Source organism: Sycon ciliatum, chromosome 1, assembly GCF_964019385.1.
Source record: "Sycon ciliatum chromosome 1, ocSycCili1.1, whole genome shotgun sequence".
NCBI classification, from domain to species: domain Eukaryota; kingdom Metazoa; phylum Porifera; class Calcarea; order Leucosolenida; family Sycettidae; genus Sycon; species Sycon ciliatum.
In genome coordinates this window covers 68,830,040-68,853,815 of record NC_088643.1, presented here as the reverse complement: position 1 = coordinate 68,853,815, position 23,776 = coordinate 68,830,040, and the positions used below count along the sequence as shown (strand labels likewise).

At 47.7% G+C, this 23,776-nt stretch overlaps 1 protein-coding gene across 1 annotated transcript in view; it reads right to left on the bottom strand.

Annotated features, from left to right (window-relative positions):
* Positions 1–11,433: 11,433 nt before the first annotated feature.
* The window catches only part of LOC135805111 (uncharacterized), a 51,977-nt gene continuing 39,634 nt past the window's right edge, over positions 11,434–23,776 (bottom strand). Inside the window, exons 33-41 of the mRNA XM_065319109.1 lie at positions 22,253–22,405; positions 21,721–21,858; positions 18,412–18,619; positions 17,853–17,969; positions 17,059–17,192; positions 15,141–15,280; positions 14,352–14,659; positions 13,918–14,128; positions 11,434–12,385 (exon numbers count right to left, since the gene is read on the bottom strand). Of these exons, the coding sequence (XP_065175181.1) occupies positions 12,166–12,385; positions 13,918–14,128; positions 14,352–14,659; positions 15,141–15,280; positions 17,059–17,192; positions 17,853–17,969; positions 18,412–18,619; positions 21,721–21,858; positions 22,253–22,405 (1,629 nt within the window). The 3' untranslated portion in view covers positions 11,434–12,165. The remainder of the gene's footprint in view (positions 12,386–13,917; positions 14,129–14,351; positions 14,660–15,140; positions 15,281–17,058; positions 17,193–17,852; positions 17,970–18,411; positions 18,620–21,720; positions 21,859–22,252; positions 22,406–23,776) is intronic.

Below are 23,776 nucleotides of genomic sequence, written 5' to 3'. Positions count from 1 at the left end.
AATTGTGAAGGGACAGGTTGATGGGTGAGTTGGTGTGTCGGCATGTGTGTGATGTTCTCAATGTGTATGTTCTCATGTGTCGTAGTGCATATGGCTGCTCTGTGATTGGTCGTGCAAGGTGAGGCTGTTGCAGGTGAAGGGGAGCGCAGATGTACTTGATGTTGTGGGCAAGAGTAACCTGTCGTAAGAGTTGCCGGGAGACTAATGTGGGGAGTTGGAGATGATGAAGAAGTGAGCTGTGATGGACTGGTGCAAAAAGGGGGATCCGCAAGCAGATACGGGCTGCTCGTCGCTGAACGCGTTCTAATTGGTCCTTCTGTGTGCGGGTGGTGTTGGATAACACGAGACTGCCGTACTCTATAACCGGGTGAATGTAGGCAGTGTAGATTACGAGCAGACTGGGGGTGTTAAGTTGGCCTCGTGTTTTACGAAGTTGGTGAAGGAGTTTTTTGGATTTGTTTATTATGTGCGTGACATGTAAGTTCCATTGGAGGTTGTTTTGTAGTATGATTCCAAGGTGACGGTGTTCTTTGACTTGCTTTAGGGGTGTGCCGTTAAGAGTGATGTTGAGTTGGTGATTTGGTGTGAACGACAAGGTAACGGTCTTTGAGGCATTGACGAGGAGGTGCCATCTGCGCAGCCAGCCAGAAGGATCACGGCTAGCCTCGTGTCTTGCCTGCTGGAGCAGGAGTCGTCTCTTGGCGACTCTCTGACTCAGCTCCGGACGGTCAAGGCGACGGTTCGTGCCGAGAAGCGGAGCGCGTCCAAGTCTATGGCTGACGCCCTTCGCTCGGATCATTGGGAGCTGGCCCCTGTTCTCGACCTGGCCTCAGAAAAGGGTGCATCCAGCTGGCTGACCTGCCGCCCCCTCAGCCGCCGCGGTTTCACACTCACCAAGGGAGATTTCCGGAATGGCCTGTGCCTCCGGTACGGCTGGACACCTCCTCGGCTCCCAAGCCTCTGCGTGTGCAGTAAGCCGATGAATGTGAGTCACGCCCTGTCGTGCGCGTTTAGTGGCTTCCCGACGCTGCGACATAACAAGGTGCTCATAACGTGACGGTGGAACCCCACCTCCAGCCCGTCACCGGAGAGGCCTTCCGCCATCGCACAGCTGTCACGGAGGAGCAAGCTCGGCTGGACGTTGCTAGTGGTGTGTGGGATGGCCGATTCGAGCGCATCTTCATTGATGTACGGGTGTTCAACCCTTTTGCGTCTTCGAATCGTGCCACCTCCCTCTCTGGAGTCGCTGCTAGCTACAGACGCCATGAACAGGAAAAGCGCCGGAAGTACGAAGAGCGAGTACGCGAAGTCGAGCATGCCTCCTTCGTGCCCGTTGTGCTTTCTGCTTCTGGTGGCTATGGCAAGCATGCCAATGCTCTTTTCGCGCGGATCGCCTCTCTCCTGGTTGAGAAGAGCAAGGAGCCATACGCGCAGATTATCTCCTTGATGCGCTTCCGCCTTGGGTTTGCCCTGGTGCGTTGTGGTGCCATGTGCCTGCGTGGCTCAAGGAGCATGTTTGCTCCTGCCGTGCCTGAGTCCCCTGCTGTGCCAGTGGTGGCTGAGGCACGCATCCAGTGAACCTGCAGTGATCCTACTGAGTGACAGACTCTGTACTATAATCATTACTGTATCTGATGATTCGTTTTATGTAATTGTGTTGATTCTTCACAAATGTGTTATTTTGCCCGTACAAGAGGCTCAAGGAGTTCATTCCTAAAAATAATAATAATTATGCAGACGTGATTACGGGGCACAGTACGGTATGCACGATATCTGAGAGTGGCGGAGCGAACGTAGGACGAGGAAGATTATTATTTTTTCTTTTACTTCGTGGCCTGTCAGTTCCTACCACCAGCGGGAAAGGCGCAGGTGGGTGTTAACTTTCTCTTTGACCGTCTGGAATCCTTTACTAACTGTACAATGCACTATTGCAATTTGCAAAAGACGCATCGAAAACCGGTGTTTTAGATACACAGATTACAATGTGCGTGTTCCACTAGCACTTGGCGAATGTTCGAGATTTGATTAGTCCCATTGCACGGATTCCCACAGACAGACGGAAAATTCTTTTGTGATCGCCTTGCAATGCAACACATACATGTACATGTACATGCACTACGCTCTTCTTCTCACATACTCCGCCGCGACAGAGGCCCAGCAAGAAAGTCGATTCTGATTGCAATATTTCTAGCGACAGCTGTTTCTCCCACCATAGGTCTTGTCAGAAGGGGAAAATCGGTACTGAGAAGGAATTACCTAATGCCAGCATTTCTGCGGATCATTCTTAGTAAATTCAAGGGAATCAATAATCAATGTGATGATAAACATGGTTGCCCACATTTTAACAGTGTGTCAAAGACTCCCTTTTGTGCGTTATCATCACCAGATAATGACACTGTTAAAATTACCAACAGTGCACCACCACCACCAACCACCACCACCAAACCCAACACTACCACCACCAACCAACACCACCAACCACCACCACCACCAACCACCACCACCACCAACCACCACCACCACCACCACCACCACCACCACCACAAATCTTTGCCACCTTCCACACTGTGATAAAGTGCATGACACACATGTAGCACTAGCCACATACATGTACATCTGCCAAGTACAGTGGGCTGCTGCACTGGCACTGCATGCCACTGTTTTTTGTTTTTTTGTTTTGTTTTTTACGAGAAACCACGAACCTCGAGAACAGAATACTGCATGATAGAGGTGGTTGCAGACGCAACTGTGGTGGTGAAACTGGAGCATCTCCGCCGGTTACACATACAGGTACCGGTAAACGCGACCTTTGGACTCAGGCTACTAGTATCTCAACTCACTAGTGCACTAGTGCACTACTCAGCTTGGTGCGGAGCACATGTACAACTGTTACTATAACTAACTCCTCAGCTATTGGAGTATTGCAGTATTGGGGAGTACGGGTACCGGTTAGTTCGAAGCAGGGAGTCGTAAAATAACTAACTATTAAACGTGTTACTTGATGCCAACACAACTCCCTGGTTCTCAGCTTAGTTCGGAGTACAGATAGCGAATCTGATATTATTTTTTTCTTTTTTTGGGGGGGGGGGGTTAGACAAGGGGAAGTAGCCATGTAGGGGCGTGAGCCCGCCTTTCGGCACTGGGAGTTGCAGCTCGCTCGACTTGACTCTACCGAGTACAGAGGACCCACACCTTCATCTGGTGAGCTGTCTCGTGGGGATTTTGCAGTCAGATCTGCGACTGATAATACTGCAGTCGATGTGCGACAATGAATAATTATTTTAATTAAAAAAAGGTGATTTCTATAAAAGGAATACAATGAAATGGGGAAAGCACTAGAGGCTTTTGGGCCATTTTTGGTCTAGCTGCTGACCAACATTTTAATGTAGCCAAATACAGTTAGCTCGCTTCAAGTGTCTGAAATATAGCTCAAGGATCATTTCGGGTTCAAAAAGTGGTCAACCGTCTACAATACAATTATGTCACTACTAAAGAGCACAGTCCATATTTGCTGCCTGTGTGTTGTGTGGATAGGAAAGCTTTCATGAAGTTGGTTGCTCCAACGAGGAGCACACGCTTCTTGCCGAACTTGACACTTGACAAGGAAAGCTTTCTATAACTTTATAAGCACGCTAGGAGTGTGTATAATATCATTATGCACCGCAAGTTAGTTCAAGCTAAACAAGTTGCTTATGACTGGCCAGTTCCTTTCCCGAAGGACTAACGAGACTTCATTGGCATCAAATCGTTGGCAAACCTCCTTGGCTAGATTGTCAGTCAAAAACGCTGTCTCTAGCATTGCATGAAGATTGCTCTGTGGCTGGTTCTGTCGGCACTGGCTGGTCGTCAACACTGTTTACGTAGATAGTTGAGAGTATGTAATCAGCACGGCCGGGACTTCTTATGTCTTCAGCAGCAGCATCCCTCCTTGTGTCGCTATCTACAGACTGATTGGTGATGACTGTTGACACAGAAGTACCAGCAGAAGTACCAGCAGTTGTTGTGCTGATGGCAGAAGTAGTCCGCGAGGCATTCTGATGGCCGTGTTTTCTATCTCTCAGCGGAGTCCCGGCAACCTTATTTTCCCAAGGAGTCCCGTCCGATTCAGATGATCTCGACTGTTTTATATTCTGAAGAGATAAAGCAGACTGCCTCCTTGGTGTTGCACCATCGCGAAGAGTCTTCAACGGACTATGTATGAACTTCACCCATGCCTTCCAGTTTTCAGCTGTCACTGCCCAGCTGCAGAGCACGATCCCCTCGCTAAATATCCCCACACATAGCACGGCAAACGGTACCGCTGAGTACTCCGGTCGTGGTGGGCACAGATGCCGCTGTTCTTCGCAGGCTAACAGGTTGCAGGATATGTGGTCTTGAAAGCGCTCTTTGCTGGATTGTGCCAGGGCAAACTGATATACACCCATCGCAAACTGAACGACCAAGTGAGCGAAACTCACGACAACCACCAGACCCACCTTGGCTTGATATTGGCGAAGATTCTCTGCATTCTTCTGCGCATCACCACCTCGACGACACTCATCCATTACCTTCATACTCTTACGTGTTGTCTGTAGTGTCCGCAGCCCACGGATCATCATTGGAAAGCCGATCGGACCAATGATTACAATGGGTACTATCAAGAAAAAGAACCAAGCATCAGGGTCTGCTGTGAAGCATATCCCAAACATTGGTACTCCGCCGATTTTCTGGTAGCTGAGAAATGCCACCAGCAGCACAAAGGATCCTCCCCAGCTTATCACATGGTAGATAATCTCTCGCTTGGAGAATTTGTTGGAAAACATCGCTGCTTGGTTGGGAACGTGGAGTACCTTGAATGTCCATAACCAACCATGGCACAGGCACAGCCACCACAACAGGGCTGAGAGCAGACCGTAAAATAAAATGATCGATGTCAGCAAGCACCATGTAGATGCTGCTTCAAAGTTCCTTGGCACATCGAATATAAGTGTGCCGTCCTCATGGCACGTGACCCGGTCCCAGCCGACAGACACTTGTAGCAGTATAGCACAGCAGCTGACCATGAAGCAGATGCTGATGTTCAGCAGCAGGCGTGTGGGGCAGCGGTTCCACTTGTGGCGGTTTATGAAGAAAGAGATAATCGTGAGAATCTCCACAAGAAGTGTCACAGTTGCAGATGCAATAATTGTAGATCGCAAATGACTCTCCTTGCGCGGATCAAACAGCATTCCTCCGCATGTGACCGCGCATGGCAGAACCGATCCGTTCAGGAAAGTATTCTGTCCAGGGAAAATGGAGCTGATGAGCGCCTGGAGCGTTTCTGTTTCTGCCTGTACATCGGGACTGTAGTGGTCGGGAACGGTTGTGCTTTGAAGCGGGTAGACACAGCGCTGTCCAGACACAAGGCAAGCTTGCTGTGACTGGCCTCGTGCATGAACATAGCCCGTAGTCCGATCGCTGTCCTTGTCACACAGATATTGCATAGTTGGCGCTGGTGTATCGGCAGTGCTATCAGCTCCGCAGTTCAGGTCCAAGCATCGAGGCTCGTCAATCTTGGCGCACCGAGTTGCACCTTGAATAATGTTGTAGGTCAGTGATGTGCGCAGGGCACTGGTGTTGTGAATGAAGCTCGGCGCGACATTCAAGAGCTCAGCACTCGTTACGCAAGACCAGTAGCATGGACGAAGGACTGTCAAACTGAGCGGTATCCCTGTTGTGTTCTCATCTTCGGGCACAACCATTCTACTGCTGGTGCTGCTGCTGCTGCTGCTGCACATGCATGTGGGGTAGAGGGCGCTGCACACTAGGAACAGTGTCTGGTTCACAAAGTTCTCCCTATTAGGCAGCGAGTATTGAGCAAGGGTGCCGGAGATGGTTGCAAGCAGCTCACCAAAGCTGGTGATCAGGCTGTTCAGCTCCTTGGCTTGCGCATTGACCAGTGCTCCTGCCACAGAGTTCAGTCGAACACGTATGGCCTCGTCCAGCTGACTGACCTCGTCAGAAATGAATACATTACTGTCATTGGCTAGTTGCTGGGATATCTGGGGCAGAATGTCCCACGCCACACGCTGAGTGAACATGGCCAATTGAGGCAGAGCGCGGGCACCCTGGCTTCCAAGCAAAAGCTCACAGGTAGGACGTATCGCGGATGTCAGGTCCAGCTGGACGGTGCCTAGAGCTGCGGACACTTCTGCATCATTGCATGAGCCCGTGTCATTGCCGCTGGTGCAAAGCTCAGTGCTGCGCAGCCAACTCTTCGTGGCCGACACAATTGCACCGGTCACCAGTTGAACACATCCGTTTTGGGCTAAACTGCCTGTCCGCTCCCGGCTCCGGAGGGTGTCCATACACGCAGAAACACCGTGCACGGAGTTGGAAAACAACAACGTCTGGAGCTGAACCAGTGACGGGTCGACATGTATGCGGCACGCCGGATCGGCCGAACAATCCTTCATGGAGGATGGAAGCTGCTGAGCAGATTCAGATCCGGCGAATACCAATGAAACAGCAAGACATATCGCGAATGAATGTTCCAGTTTGCTGCGCCAGTAGCGCATTGAGCTGCAGAAGCCTAAATGCAGCAGCATGGTCTTGTTCGGATCGCAGTCAGCTCGCTTTCAGAAACCTTGCTTTCCTAATTTTGTCAATGAACTCCGCCACGCCGACTTCATCATTGCCTTTTGTACGTGCCGGGCCGATTACATGCATTCGAACATGGACCTGAGGGTGAGAGCGGGGAAGCGATGAATAGCACACCGCTTCTTTCGCTGACGCCGTAACTGTCAAGGCTGAGACAAGTACTGAAGTAGATCCTAGACTAGAGATTACTACACTTGTTGTAGTACTCATTGCACACTACCAGTACCACACAGACAAAACAAGGCGGTCATTCATTTGAGACTACACTCTCTGACCTGTTTCTGAGTCAAGATTAGTGGTTGATGCTTGCGCTTTTGCACCACCAGCATTTCCATTGATTTTCGTCATCTACTGGTAGTAGTAGTAGTAGATCTACTACATGACTGTACAATCATGTTCTAGCATGTAGATGACGAATGGAAGTGACAGCTTGACCCGTGTTCACACCAAAGAAGAGAAGAGTAAGCATGGTAAGTGGAGACTCTTCTTGGCCACTTTCCCCGCATCCGGCTTGCCATACAACTCCAGTCCGACCCAACGAAAGGGACATTCCCCAATCCCAATAACGTAACGTTTGACGCCATGCCGGCCGGTGCATGCATGCAGCATAATAAAATTTAATAATATTAAATTATTATTATTATGTTTGTTCAGTCAGCATGCCAAGCATTGACTCAGCAGATCATGATACTCGTAAATGTTCCGGTAGGTCTACAATGTCATGGTAAGTAGGTTCTAGGTCGCTTCAGTGACATAGTTATGCAGGCTTTGGCAGACGGTAGTTACCGGTACTCGTAGATCTCGGACGCGCTTTGGATCATGTATATCACTGTTATCAGGGTCCTGGTACGGTCTATCTGGGGGAAGTCAGGGTGTTTTGTGTGACTCACATATTTAAATATGACTGTATGTTCTTCTGACAGTTCTGGTTTTTATCACAGCAACACAACAATGATACCAAACAGCGGAATGTCCAAATGCGGCAATGTTAAAGTATATTTTAAAATATTATTATTATCGACGATGGTCCTTGGCCTTGCAGCTTGCAAGCTGGCCATTGGCCAATAAGGAAAATGAATCAAAATTAATCGAATTAAGAACGTTAGTAGGATGGATTTGAAAGGAGTCGAAAAATGATCAGCACCCGAACACTTCACAGCATTTTGAGCTTCCTGGATCTCGGCAGTGGATATACCGTATTATCTCTAATATAAGCACAGTCTCCAATAATAGCACGTCTCCAATAATAGAACACCTTGGGGCGGCATTCAAAAAATAAAGTGCTCAGTCTCCATTATAAGCACACTGTGTAAATTCATTATCTGTACCGGCGAAAAAAACCCTGAAATGTGTGTGTCTGACATGAATTTGGCATGGCAACATGCCTCTGAAATGAGGTTGAAATAATAATGGAACAGTCTCCAATAAAGGAACGTCTCCATTAATAGCACGGGGCGGAGGTACATTGAAAAAATAAAGGACCGTGCTTATATTAGAGATAATACGGTACATGCAGTAGTAATCAGTGTACATAATTATGTCATTCTACAAATACAGTAATTTGTAGAATGACATAATTATGTATTTTGTATGCAGACCAAGGCCCGGAGCACTGAGACCCAGAGAGCGAGTTGCAGTACAGATAGCGGGTAGATCTACGTGCAGTGGAGGTTTGCATGGCTAAGAGGGAGCAGCAGAACCTGAGAGAATAGCTAAATGGCCGAACAATGAAGTTGTTGGAAGGTTCATTCTGGAAAGAGAGCTATGTGTACATGTAGGGAAGTTCTGACGGTAAAACCTAAGAGCACGCGCGTACGCGAGGCAAAATGACAGCAAATGCACGCCTGCCCATCGATGCATCATGCACACAAATGGCCAAACGCTCTCAAACAGTTCTGACAAAAAGGGCCTATTCTCTCACGAACACCATCAGATTACTGTACGTCTGGTGCCTCTTGTCCACGCATGGCTGGTATGGTGATAGCTGATAAGCTGACATACATGCACATGTAGCTGGATGAATGATACGATTATTTAATCATTAGAATCTGTGGCGGAGTGTGGGCGCCTGACGATGACTTTTCTCGGATTGCGAGTCTTTGCAACATACTGTACGTAATATTGATACGTTTCGGCAAGAGTACAAGAAATTTTAGTTTATGTAGTCTTGGTGCATGGTTACGGCGGTCTACTGGACTCGCACGTCATGTACTAGACTGCACAAAACTTATTATTATCAAGAGTACATAACCCCCTCGGGTTATGCCAATATGTAGTGTAACTCCAGCAGTCGACGTGTGCACTCTGCACTGCAGTCCACTCCCCACACCCAATTTCCTAAAAAACAAATAATGACCTTGTTTCCGGTCGGCCGACCGGGCCACTTTTTCCCTAATTCTGAGACTTTTTTGGTCCCAATAGTATACAAACGGTGGCAATGCCATGTGTGCAAGTGCACTCAACGAGTCATAACTCAGTCAAATCTCAATCGAAGTCCACAATTGAAACACCTACAAGGTAGCAGAGATTCTCAGCTGTCGGCTCGAAAACCTCCGAGGTCGATACGAGCTAGAATAACGGAGCTGAAAGGACTCGAACTGTTTGCTTGATTTCTCAGGATGTACGAAAACAGGAATACACCACATGCTGTACAAGAACAGTGAGTCAGTCAACTTTGACATTGATCCTTGCCATGATATATGTACAATGTACATGTGTAGGTGCTCTTGTCCATCAATACCACAACGTTGCAACGATTGAGGGGCCAAAAAATGTATCCAAAAAAAGTTTCATTCCGGCCGACCGAGTCTCCTTTTTGAGGGGTTGCCGACCGGAAACAAGCCTATTTTTTGTTTTGGCCTTTCAATGATGCAGTAGCTGAAAAGCTGAAATATTGGTACTCGATATGCTGAGCGAGGAGCTTCTTCACACATAGAAGACTAAAGGCCACTCGGAATTCATCACAGTTCTATTTTCCTCCCCTCTCTTCACAATTGAGCGAGATACTTCCTACCATGCACCTGTGGTTTGCCTGCAGTCGTGCAGAGTCTGCATGTACAATCATTGTATACCTTCATGACATGACAATGCGGACATGATAACACATTGTTCCTCTCTGACCCTCCCCTGACAACTTCCTGCTCAGCTCATCGTCATGTATGCTCACTCCTTCAGCCTGTTCAGGTCTGTGCACTTGCTCTTCCCTGCCGATACCAGCTATACTTCGTATAAAGGAGGCTTCTCTCAGTTTCTCATCATCACCAGTTGCTTCATGATAGTGTCATTACGAGCAATGAGCATGCATGAATGAAACTCTGAGTCGATCGAGTGGTCCTTGTCTTGAATTATGTGTTTCGCTTCCGTTGGTTCAATTTATGATTTGTTGCACTTGCCCTTTCTCTATCGGATTTTCCGTGTTTAGATTCTGGTGTACCCCACTGTGGTGATTTGTTCCTGATGAGTGCCACAAGAAACCGTTTGAATCCAACCTCAACTGCTGCCCTAAGACTGCTGTTGGCCACGTTCTTATAATTATTTTTCAACTCCACATTACAGATAATAACTATTGTCTTCTCGACGATTATTTATGCATAAGCATGACACTCAGAGTTTTCATTGATTTTGATGTTAAAAGGGGATCAGGGACTCTTGGATCTTTCCCCTACCAAATGGTACCGTTTACACATACAATTGTGTTCTAATCATTCGCCATGCCACTGTCAATTGTATTCTGTTTGCCCGAAAAAGAGGCCTTATATGACACTCAGAGTAGCGACAAACTAGCCAGCCCTTGTAGGGGGCAGCCATCAATGCTGGGCCAATGCACTGCGAAGAGAAGGTGCAGGCCAAGAAATTATGTTTTCAATTGCATCACATGAAACGTGGAGAAGCAGAAGATAGCGCGTCCATGTACTGAGAAGCAAGGTTGGAGGCAACTAAAAGAGACAAGAGAAGCATTCTAGTACTGCCTGCATGCATCATTGTCAAAACCTTCATGAATTGTCAGCTCGGTTTGCAGAGGTGACTGGGACGATGCGTCGAGCCTTTCCGGATATTGATAAGGATGATGCCAGCGGAAGGGTTGACGACTGTCAGATCAGGTGCTTCGCAATGGCAAGGGAAGACCGGTCAGGAAGAGAACGCGACAGCGCGGGAGGAGGAGTATGGAAGCGATTTGTGCAGCGACGATGATGAACCCGGTGGTGAGTTGCTGGGAGAGGCGACGACAGGTGAAGGTGGCAACGATGATTAAGAGGACGATGGCGATGATGGTGTGAAAGACGGAGGTGGTCAGAGACCCAGTGGAGGCGGAGGCGGTGAGAAGAAGAATAAGAAGAATACGTCGGCAATTAAATTGCATTTGTTGTCTAACCCCGTGTGTCGTGAAAGTTATGATGATTCTTGGTTCAGTGTTGTTCGTTCTGCAAGTGGTTTCAAGCAGTTGAAAGTTCTAGAAGCAGTCTACATTCGCATTCGTGATCCAAATGTTTGTAAACAAAAAGAAAATGTCACCGCACTTACACTATTCCAGTAAATTCGCACTCACACACACTTGCACATGCATGTCCATTGTCACACTGCACTTGCTGAATTTCCTATCATTTCTCACCTGTACAGTTTTATTAATACCTGTGCAAATGTTTCCTAAGTTTGTGCTATTTTTCTTACTATTCTTGTATCCTCGTTGCTTCACTCCAAGTGTATTATTATATCCTATTGTAGTTTCATCATTCTCTTTAGTCACGAATTCCATTGATAATTGTGACAAGAAAACGTTCTGGAATACATTATTCGTCCCCATGGTTGTGATAATCATGAGTGCGCATTTAGTTATATTCATTGCACCCGATTGTCATAATATTCGTCAAAAGGACATTACTTCATATCTAACTCAGGATCAAAATAATTCAAAATAGCAATAGCAGAGCACATTGCCACAACAAAGAATGAACCATGAAACTCAGAGTAGTGACAAACTAACGTGCCCTTGTATTTTCCTGGTTTTTGTTTTTTGTTTGTTTTTTGTTTGTTTTTGGTGTTTTTTTGTTTTTTGTTTTTTTGTTTCTCGTTTTTGCGTTTTTTCACACATACAATTGTTTTCATTTTTTGGTGTTGTGTTCTAATCATTCGCCATGCCACTGTCAATTGTATTCTGTTTGCCCGTAAAAGAGGCCTTTTTTGCTGTTGGTACAGTCTACACTGTTCCGACAAACTAACGTTAGCCTTGCCTTGCTGGGGGGGGAGGGGGCAGCCATCAATGCCGCGCCAATGCACTGCACAGAGAAGGTGCAGGCCAAACAATAATTGCATGCTAGTGAAACTGCAGAGCGAGGTCCAACAATAGAGGTAGAGGGTGGGGGTGGGGGTGGTTACAACAATATACATAGAGCGCGAGGGATAATTTACTTTTAAAAAGGAAGTATGATGTTGCATGCTTAAAAATTAAAATTATTACTTTGCAAGAGGGAAGTCATGGAAAACAATCAACTTGATTATTCTATAGCCACAGTGATTGGTACAGGACTTGTCAGTAAGCTAACTCTGACCCTATGTGCCAGCATTTTCGCTTGGCTGCAAATCATCAACGAGCCACATCAAGAGGTGACCCTCTGTAATCTGCTCGGCAGCTCCAGTGCACACACTGGCAGCATTCTCTTCAGCTGGCCCTGGCCCAGTGTACAGACCACGGTATGCCTGGCCACAGCTTAGAACCAACTCACATCCTTCCAGGTCATTGGCAGGGGCTGATGACGACGTGATTCGGAAACTGACATCAAAGCAGAAAACAAGCAGCGGATACATTGAGTACAATGACACATGGATCATATGAAAGTTAACATCAGTGATCAAGCATACTGGAACTTGGTTTGACTAATGCTGCTCCAGGGGCAGGATCCACAATTTCAGTGGATCCCCTGGGCGCAATGAGGATCCATAACATTACCATCATCCCGTATACTGTTGCGCGATGTAATGCATTTGTTTGCAGGAAAAAAATGAGGCATCAGTGTATGTAGCCTCTGGCAAGGACTAGTTGCCTCTGCAACTAGACAAATGTTACTAGGCAGCTCCTGGGGTTATCCATCAACCGGCACGTATTCAAAGTAGAAGTATGGGAAATTAGAAATGCAAGTAAAAATCATGATGGAAGTACCTCTAACTAACACACACACACTACTCATGCAGTGCATTCTCACTTTCAATTCTGCTAACTTTCGGAGCACAACGCATTGAAGATGAGCGACCAGCTATTAAAGGGGCAGCTATTAAAGGAGCAGGAAAGTCAATCACTTGACAGCAGTAACTAATACTTTTTTTCTCCCTCACTCCCTTTCTGCTGACTGTCAGTTATTTCGTTTCTTGTTCGACCCTCATTGAAGTTGTACATAGCACTGTTGAGGCAACGAAGTAAAATATTTATATCAAAAACAAAAACAGAAACTATACAGGTTATGCGAAAGAAGTTATAATGATGAGTGAGAGGAATGCCGGAACTGCTTACGGGCGCTAAGTATACAGGGGAACCGCTTATGGGAGCTATTTACAATACATGTATACAGAGTGAGTCGCTAGGGCCATTGCCAGCGCGTTGTGCCATGACTTTGCCAAAGCATCTTACCTGACGATGTAATCGCATAGCCTCTATACTTTGGTACATGAGATATATGATTATAAGCGAGAAATGATTTATCACACAATACCTTTCTAGCAAATATGTCACCCAATGTTATTTCTATATTGTTGATCCTTTTTCTTGACATTTTCAGTCAGTTTTCGAGTTGTATTTGAGTTCCTGCCCTCCTACCTTCATTTCTGGGCATCTTGATCTTTCCATTTTCTTCTTTTCTATTTTGTGCTTTGCCCTGCCCTGCCATGTTGCCACTTGGACACATGCGCCCGTTTTTCCTCATTTCTGTGCCCGTCAATGCAAGGTTTTTCCCCGGCTAGCTTGGTTCAGGTAAATTGATCTGACGGTCCCCAGCGGTCTTGTATCATGGTCTGTTTCTGGTATCCGGTTGCATGCCTTTTTCACTCCAGATGTTCTTTCCTCAGTCTTTGCTTCTAGACTTCTCTTGAAATCTGGTTCACACATGGCTGCGGCCAACTAGCCCTGAATATGGGTGCTGTTGCCCTTGTTGTCGTCTACATGTATGTAATGTCTCCCTGTACGCCAGTACAGTATAATATGTACAGCGAGAAAGGCTATTTCTGTCACGCATGGGTACCAGTTGAACTACCATGCATGACCGTCTGAAAGACAGTGAGTATCTTGACTACAAGTTCAGTCGCATGCCTTACCCAGCACTGCCACGGCGGATTGACCTTGCTCTCTTGCGTTTGCTGACAGGGAAGGAGAACGGCAACAGGCACATCACGGAACCAGTGTAGGCCGCAAACACTGTCAGTGGCGCCAGTGGGTCGAGGGAGGCCACAACAATATGACCTCCGCCCGTGCCCAGGATCACTTTGTCGCTGAGGGGAAGGATGGCGGTGACACGAGTCTCACGTTCTGTGCAATATCAAACAGGAGCATATCCAGTTGAGCATTCAGGTAGCAACTTTACTATAGAAAAACATGAGGAGCTAGGTCTTGGTAGATTCGGAAGGTGAATTTGGTAGACAGTCATAGAACCCACATTTGGTACAAGCAAATTGTCACGAATTATGAGTAATATGTTCGTATATCATGAGGTGCAAGGAGAACCCCCGACCGTACACTTCACTGCACTAACCATGCTGTAGATGCGAGCATCCGGGTAGCCGTGCAATTATGTTCTCCTGCTGACAGTCTAGAATGCCTGACGGTTTCACCAGCTGACGCGTGGACGTACTCCAGCAGCTTGCAATGGACATTCTGTCCATGGCTACCCACACCTCGCTGTCGGTTACAATCTCAAAAGCATCTGCGCTGTCCGAACTCTCCGAACTTCCCGGTGAAGGGAAGTTGGAGTTTGCCGATGCTCTTGATGTTGAAATAGAAGTCAGCAAACGAATTCTGCGCTTCAGCTTGTACTCGGGGCATTCGCCAAGAACGTCAATGCTATCACGACAAAGAAGAAGGTAGAAACCATGAACAAACTCACTCTTGCGATGATAGCAGTGGCAGCAAGGATTGAAATAATTTATCGAAGACATTTTTACATAAGATAAATTCTTTTAAATGTGCCAAATCACGGTTATACATTTTCCCGAAATATAATTTTAAAACCGGTCTCAGTGTGTTCCATTTTCCAAACAATGATAATTGTGAGAAAGGCTTCGTAATGATAATTGTGGCCAAGGTTTATGCATAGCTTATCCAAAGTCAACCCAGTAGAATGCTACACATACCTACAATGCTTAGGCTAATGCTATTGTGCACAACCATGGAATGGTATAGCATTGGGGCACCGGACATGGCGAAGTGGTGGACAACCATGCATGGAATGGTGTTGTCCTGTGACACCGCATATGATACCGGTCACTGTCACAGACCTACTCAGATTCCGACATGCACACAACTGAAAGCGACGACTACTCACACTCGGCTTGGGTCAATGTTGAGAAGCAGCTCCTCGCTCAGCAGCTGAGATGTACTCACAACCAAAATATCACCGGACTGTAGCCCTAACCAGACCTCCTCAACACCAGGCTGCGGCCGTATCAGTGCCATACTACTCACCTAAAAAACAAGTTGGCAAGAAATGAAAAATAATAGAATTCTTTAAAGGGGAAGTTTAGCCAAAAATCAAATTTTCACCAGTTGTAGTCTTCGGGGTGCCGAGTCGAATGGTCTTGGTCCGAGGAAGCTGAGGCGCTCCCTTCCTCCTTTATTCCCAATCGAACTCGCGCACATCCACCGAAACTGGGTGACTGCGCCCTATTAGATGGGGATTTGTATGCAAAAGTCACTAAAAGCGCCATTTCATTCTTATAACAGCACGGATGACCGCAAATGGCCTATATGTTGTAGTCTTTTGGACACTGAGTCGACTGGTTTTGATCCGAGAATGCTGCGATGCAGCGTTCCTCCTTTATTCCCAATCGAACATGGTTGAACAGGCGGTCACGTGTTCCTGCGTGCCAAAGTCACCTGGTCACCGCGCCAGCAGGCGAGAACTTTCACACCAATGTTCAACTCGAGTTACAGGAGTGCACCCAAAAAAGGTCAAACAGGCTGTAAGTTGCACCCTGCAGGCGCTAGGCTAGGGCCGCTAAGCACGGTGACCAGGTGACTGGTGTACTGCAGAAGCACGTCACCGCTTGTTCAACCATGTTCGATTGGAAATAAAGGAGGAACGCTGCATTGCAGCATTCTCGGACCAAAACTAGTCGACTCAGCGTCCAAAAGAGTACAACATATGGGCCAATCGCGGTCATCCGTGCTTTAATAAGAACGAAATGGCGCTTTTTGTGACATCTTGCATACATATCCCCATCTAGTAGGGCACAGTCACCCAGTTTCGGTGGAAGTGCGCGAGTTTGATTGGGAATATCAAGGAGAAATGGAGCGTCTCAGCTTCCTCGGACCAAGACCATTCGACTCAGCACCCCGAAGACTACAACTGGTGAAATTTGTTAACGTGTCAAGGATTAAGGAAGTCATGTATTAATACAGGACATATGATACTGAACAGCAGAGACCATAATTATACTGACTAGAGGAGTCTGCCATGCAAGAGTAGCTGTTGCAACAAATCTGACTGCAGTTCACAGAATCTGGCTCTGCAACTCAGTTAACAAATTTTAAAAGGCTGGCGTGATGTGTACATGCATTGTGATGCGGCTTCTCTTTGCACTGTTCCCACAAGTAGCATGACATACATGTACAGTAGGTATCGGTTATAGCGTGGGTGTTTGAAAAACGACATTTGATTCTTATTGCCGATATTTCTTACACACGATAAATCACGTGTGACATATCATATGCACGTGTGACATAATACATGTTTGGCATGTGGACACGTATAATCATGTACATGTACATGTAGGTCTACACAATCATGATACACACGGATCAGACTCGCGGTCGTGCTAGGCGACTGCGGAGCAGCAGATAGGAGAGAAGTCGGAAGAAAGAGTCCGACTGGACAGAAAAAGTGATCTCCAATGCTCAGTTGGACACAACTCTCTTTTTGTGTTGAATATTATTGTATTGAGCATGCACAGAGCACAGATGTTATTACTACAGGCGATACATTTTGCACTAATCTGGCATATTTTGCTACACAAAATCCATTCTTAGGGCCGATATATTCTACTATGCGATAATACTGCTTGTAAGAATAAATATACACATAAAATAGGTGTTATGATTATGAAAAAATGAGTGTTCATTCTTGTAGGCAGTATATTCTTGTATACGACCACACTATAACCGATACGCACTGTACTCCCAGAAACAGTATCAAGTCAAGCATGCTTCCTGCGCACTGCACTGCAAAGCGGCGATCTACTCACTTCTCTCCCTTTACCACACTTGTGGTTTCTCCGGGGCACAAATTCACCAGCGCCGTTGTCAGCGACATTGCTGCCAAACACGGCAAGGCTTCCCTCACCATACACCACCAGTACAAGGTTACAGCTTTGAATGGCTAGGGTAATGGTATAGAAATACAGAGCGTGACATACACACATGTACACATGCACACACACACACACACACACACACACACACACACACACACACACACACACACACACACACACACACACACACACACACACACACACACACACACACACACACACACACACACACACACACACACACACACACACACACACACACACACACACACACACACACACATATACACACACACACACACACACACACACACACACACACACATACACACACACACACACACACACACACACACACGCGGTCACACACGAATGCACAGGAAAAGCACCATGCCAGATCAAACAGGTCTGGCTACTGTGTCGCAGTTCAAACGTCTTCTCTAACTTCACTTGTAGATTTCATTGGCTTTTGCGACTCATCAGGGTTATTAGGATTTCTGTTGCAGATTCCGCACACTTGCTGACTCCAGGTACTTGGCAACCGGCATCCTTCCCTTCTTGTGACAGAATGTATACCTTCACTGGTGTCTTTAGTTTGCTTGATGCTACCCAGTCCAGTGAGTGCTGTGTAAGACAACCATATTGCTACCAAGAAGGGCAACCCATTGCTGGCATACCTCCACCACTAACCATTGCTGCAGATTTCAAAATGACCAGTGACTCACCTAAGATGGATACAGTGCGGAACCTCATATTGCGCTGACCAGTGGCCTCACTAGCTATGTTCAGATCAATAGAACCGACTCTTTCGCTATGACCTGCATCTTCCGCTGTGGCTTCATCTAGGATGGCATCAAGGAGAGATTGAGAAGGTTGTCAAGAAACAAAGAACAAGAGAAGGCGACAGGTTATGCTAGTCCTGATGTTCTTATCCTTGACGTGCTGTCAGTCACGATGTGTGTATTCTTACACTCGCTGTCAGTCTTGTGGTTGACTAATATGGTGGTAAATACACACCTGGCAATATGGCGGTAAATACACGCCTGCCCACACACGGTCTCTAGGCTGCATAGTTCTGGCACAGAGCTCATCTTCTCACCACCACCACCACCGCCACCATCACCATCAGTACGCGCCTGGCGCCTAGTCGACAGCAGGCTGGTAGATCGGGTAGCACATGGCACATGACACGTAGAAGATGCAGAAGATCTGTGCAACCACACTGCAAATTGATGTGGACACGATTGCAGTGGCATTCATTGTTTAGCCATCACATACAAGTACCTTTTGGTGCTAGGCTGGCACTCATCCTGCGCTCCTCAACGTAGTTTCCAATGGCTACACCCAGACCTGCACCAGTCCACTTCTGGTGACACTGGCTAAGAGCACAGTCATACACAAACAGGCCGTCATGCTCTGACGCTACCCACACGTGATTGTCGATGGACAGAAGGCCCGTTACGTGGGAGTTGCAAACCTTCACTGATGATGGCTGCGGGAATCAGAAACAGCAGGATAATAGGCACAGCAACACTAAGCACAGGAATTCAACACAACAAACAGCACTATACTTTCCTTCTTTGGTGCTGACCGCTTTAACGCACTTTCCGAATCCTCTCGCACTAATCATATCCCAAATTCATTTCGCCAGGAACACAACACATACATGCACTTTGGGCACCCCGTGTGCAAGAAGTCCTTAGGGTCTGTTGGAAATGCCAAGTAAAATGATAAAATACAATGAAATGCAACACAAATGACACAAGCACAATTATCATCATAATTCTACAGGGGCATTGTATTCGAAGGTCATTGCATGCAGATCACCAAGGAAGGTCGAACAGCAGGAGTCAGTGAAAGCACAGAAAAGATGCACCAGGAGGTCAGTAGTACTTTGAAGTAGGCACAATGCTATGAGTTGAGCAAGAACTAAAACTTCTGTACCCCAATTCCAGTATGTGTGTGTATGTGTGTGTAGCGCTGGAATTATGAATTTGTCCTTGGGCATGTTGTTTGGACCTGAGTGGTTAGTCGTCGTGCGGCGATGGTGTAGTATTGTTAGCTTGCTGTGCACACTCCTCGGCGCTCGTGAAAGTACGTCTTGGTGGAGCCCTTGCGGGACGTTCGGTGTCCACCCTCCAGCTCAAGATTGTGCTTTCCTGGTTCATGAAGGCCAAAGTAGTACGCGTACAGACGTTTTTGTTGAACAGAACATCATGTTCACATTTTTTTACTTTTTCAGTCGTTGCATGTTATAGTGGACCCACACTACAGCAGACTGTTCATCTGGTTTGTGATATTTCTTTCCTCTTATCTGTTTGTGCGTCCTTTCCCAAAAGCATGGCCGCTTGTTCTGATTTCCTTTTTTTCAATTCATTCTGCTGTACTTCCCTGTTTTGTTTTGCGCCACAGCCCCTCACCTTGCCCTCAGTTCTCTGAGTGAAGGGCGGCGTGACTCCACGGGGTAGCTGATTGATAGTAGATAGTAGTGTATGTGTGTGTGTGTGTATGTGTGTGTGTGTGTGTGTATATGTGTGTGTACATGTGTGTGTATGTGTATGTGTGTGCATGTGTATGTGCTGTGTGTGTGTACGTGCATGTGTGTGCACGTGTGTGTGTGCATGTATGCGTGTGTGTGTGTGTGTGTGTGTGTGTGTGTGTGCGACAATTGGCGGGGCATTGCGTTGCTGGATGTGGTCGGCAAGGTCTTGGCGAGTGTCCTTCAGAGAAGGCTGCAGGTATTCGCAGAGGAATTTCTCCCTGAGTCCCAGTGCGGGTTCCGGCGAGGGCGTGGCTGCTCTGACACGATATTCACCGTCCGACAGCTCATGGAAAAGTCAATCGAACATCAGGCCAAGAGATTTTTTGTGTTTATCGACCTGAAGAAGGCCTATGATTCAGTGCCCAGGGGGTGTCTGTGGCAGGTCCTCGGCCGTGCGGGAGTGCCAGAAAAGCTTATCAACATCATCCGGTCGTTCCACGACCCCATGTCAGCATCGGTGCAGTTCAACAACATATTATCAGACCCGTTCAGCATTGGCAATGGTCTTCGCCAGGGGTGCTCTATGGCGCCGGTCCTTTTTAATATCTTTATGTGGGCCGTCATGACCCAGTGGCAACACCGCGTCAGGAGAGTTGACGGGGTTGGCTTCGAGCTCCGCTCAGCATACAGCGGCGATCTATACCGTAAACCCCGTCGTGACGACCAACACCATTGCCTAACAGATTCCCAGTTTGCTGACGACTCTTGTCTATTCGCTACGACTCGGTCTGGAGCGGGGGCAGCATTGTGCTGTCTTCACGAGGTGGCGTCGGGATTCGGCTTGACCATCAGTGCAACGAAGACTCAATTTGTGGTTGCTGGCCCCGGCATCACGCCTACTGACTGCGCTCCCCTCCAACTTGGTCAAGCGGAGGTGGAATGCGTACCGCATTTCAAATACCTCGGTTCTGTAGTGGACAGCGGTTGCCGTTCGTCCCGGGACATCGCCGCAAGGATTGCCCAAGCCTCCAGGGCCTGCGGTGCTCTTCGGAGGTCTGTATCCTCCATTCCACATCTGCTGATGCACACCAAGCGGTGCGTATTCAATGCTTGCGTTCTGTCCCTGCTGTTGTATGGCTCTGAGTGCTGGACGCCCCTTCAACATGACCTGCAGAAGCTCTCAACCTTCAGCATGAGGTGCATCCGATCCATCCTCGGGGTCTCTCGAAGCCGGATGTGGGACGAACACATCACCAACGAAAAGCTGCTGGTGCGCTGGGGAGACTCAGAGACGATTAAAGACAAGATTGACATCGGCGGTTGGAGTGGTTGGGGCATGTGGCGCGGATGCCGGACAACCGCATCCCAAAACAGGTACTGTTTGGCTCCTTCTTGCAGCGTCGCCCAGCACGTGGCCCACGCCGCAGATGGAAGGACTGTGCTGGGATCTACGTGCCCGTGGCGTGGAGGCATCATGGTATGATGTTGCATGTGAGTCCCGCGCGGAGTGGCGCAGCACCTACCAAGAGCCTGACAATGTGCCTGAGCCTCCGCCCCGAGTGGTATGTACGGTATGCGGACGGGATTTTGCACGGAAAGGAGACATGGCTCGGCATAAGTGTCTGGAGGAGCGTGCGCGGCCTGTGTCTGAGCAGCGGGGCGCCAATCAGTGCGGGCGGTGTGGGCGGTGGTTGAGAAGCCGCGGTGGCTTGGTCCGGCATGTGTGTGCCTCATCGGTGGATGCCGCAGTGCCACCTGGAACTACCGGAACGTCGGCACCGGCGGAGGGATGTTGTGCCGCGCATTGTGACAGGTGTGGTCGCTGCTTTCGCGGTGTCCGGGGACGGGGCAGGCATCGCTGTTCAGGGGTGGCGCATAGACCAACAGCAGAGGAGCGCTCAGCCTTCCAGCACGTGTGCATATGCGGCAAGCGGATGCGACTACCCGTGCACCTGGAGCGTCATCGAGCGTCGTGTCCTCTCTCTCTCTCTTCTCAAGTTTCCCAGTGATTGGATCACGTGACCCTTTTGCGGCAGTGACTCTACAGGACAGGACAGGTGTGTGTGTGTGTGTGTGTGTGTGTGTGTGTGTCCAAGGTGTGTGTTACTAACCCTGGGAGTTTTTCCACGGCGATAATCTACCATACTGACAGTGCCACTGCCATCACCCAGCCATACAGTGGACATACAGCCTTGCTGCGCTACATCATTCGACATGGATAAAAGGCAATCATCACTCGCATTGCGTACCTGGCAAAGAACACAATCATAAGAACAAAGTTAGGGCTGAAACAAGTGGGATTCAATTTCCTCACTACTGTCAGTCAGCAAATATTCGGCGCATATCTATTTTGGGCCTGGACATTTTAGGCGAAAATTAGTTGCAGCCGAAATTTTGTTTTGCAAGGTTCAGTGTGACAGTGTATACAGGCAGCAGCAGTAGAGACCGAAAATTACTTGCAGCCAAAATGTGTTCTAGCCCTGGGAGGCCGAAATTTGAATGGGCCGAAAATTACAAATCATATTTCCAATTATCACTGACAGTGGGGTAGTCTCTGGAAGGAGACAAAATAATGGATACACAATGAACAATTTTTCAGAACCCTTAAAGTACCCAATTATTACAGAACCTCTCCTAACATACCAGGCTGGCTCGCATGAATGTTGCAGATACGCTAGCGCCTTGTGCAGAGGAGGTGTCTGCGATGCTGTCCATTCTCCCACCAACACCAATGGAGACGGGGCAGGGCATTCTACCAGCGCCAGCCGTTACCGTGCTGGTATCAGTTATTCGAACCTGTAACGAGGATATCAGACAAAGATACACCAGCCATATCCCTACAGATAATAGAATGTCTTGTAACTGCTATTGTTCTCGCAAGTTGCTACTGACTATGTGGCTGCCAGGCCGAGTACATATTGCAGAACACTGAATTGTATTCTAGGCTTTGAGTGTAGGCACTTCGCAAGCTGTTGCCGGGCATCAAATAACACCATGATTGCACAAATCAACAGATTGACTCCTTGAAGTTGCATTGATACACCCAACCGCCTGGATACAGCAGCCGAGCCCATTTTAAGATAAGCTGTAAGGCATCGTGCATAATTACACGATTTCTTAGATAGAAGAATCCCTGGATAACAACGCTGCGGCTGCTCTTGCCACAATTGTTCAACTATATTATAGACTGGACTCATTACTCGCATATTTCCCCATCCACCCTTCACCCTCCCTCACTTGTACATACATACATACATACACACATACCAGGCATACATGAGCCAGAGCACGCTAAAATATGACCACAGACCAAAAATTCGATTTTCAGTTTTTTGTTCTAAAATGATGAAACACACCTAATGTTCACTGTCTGAAAGTTTTGGATTGATCTGACATGTCTAAGTGTTGCGACAATGGTATTATATAGAGCACTGTTGAAATGGTGAATTTCTACGTACAGCAATGGGATTGTCATTTTTGCACACAGTTGATACGTCCCTTGGTTCATCCTTTCCCCGTCAGTTCCTCTGTCCAGGGTCTTATAGCATGAGCTGACCGGCCACATGAGGTACTCGGCCACATCCAAAATTTCTATAGGCAGCTGAGCTGGGTGTCCGAAATACCTCCTGTTCCGAGCACCACTGGAGAACCGCCAGCGAAAACACGGTCAACATCTGTAGATGGCCGAAGAAGTAAGTTGGCACTCCACGTCCTCTCCATCACACTCCACCTATAGTTTCAGATATACAGTATACACTGCTGCACAGAGTCTTCCTCAACATACTCGACGTCGCACTCATATTCCCCATACCAAAGCCCATCTGCACACGGTTATCTCCCCGCTCACCAGAGAGTACTGCTTTCGCTGCCTACTGCTCGTGCTAGCGATGTTCCGCATAAGGGTGCTCAAATTATCGACTTGAGCAAGTTGAGGGAGCAGCAGAGTCCATAGATTGTTTTTCCACTTGCAACCAACACTGGCATTGTCCCGGATATGTGCAGCGATGTCCATTCTGGCCAAATCGTTCGGCCGACTCAGCTCCCAAGTCAGTGTCGATGCCAATCGCTTGCCAGGTTGTCATCAGAGTAGAATTCCTCGTCACTGCAGATCATGGGACTACCACCATCAACTATTTTACGCTCGATGAAAGTGTCGCCCTCAAATGA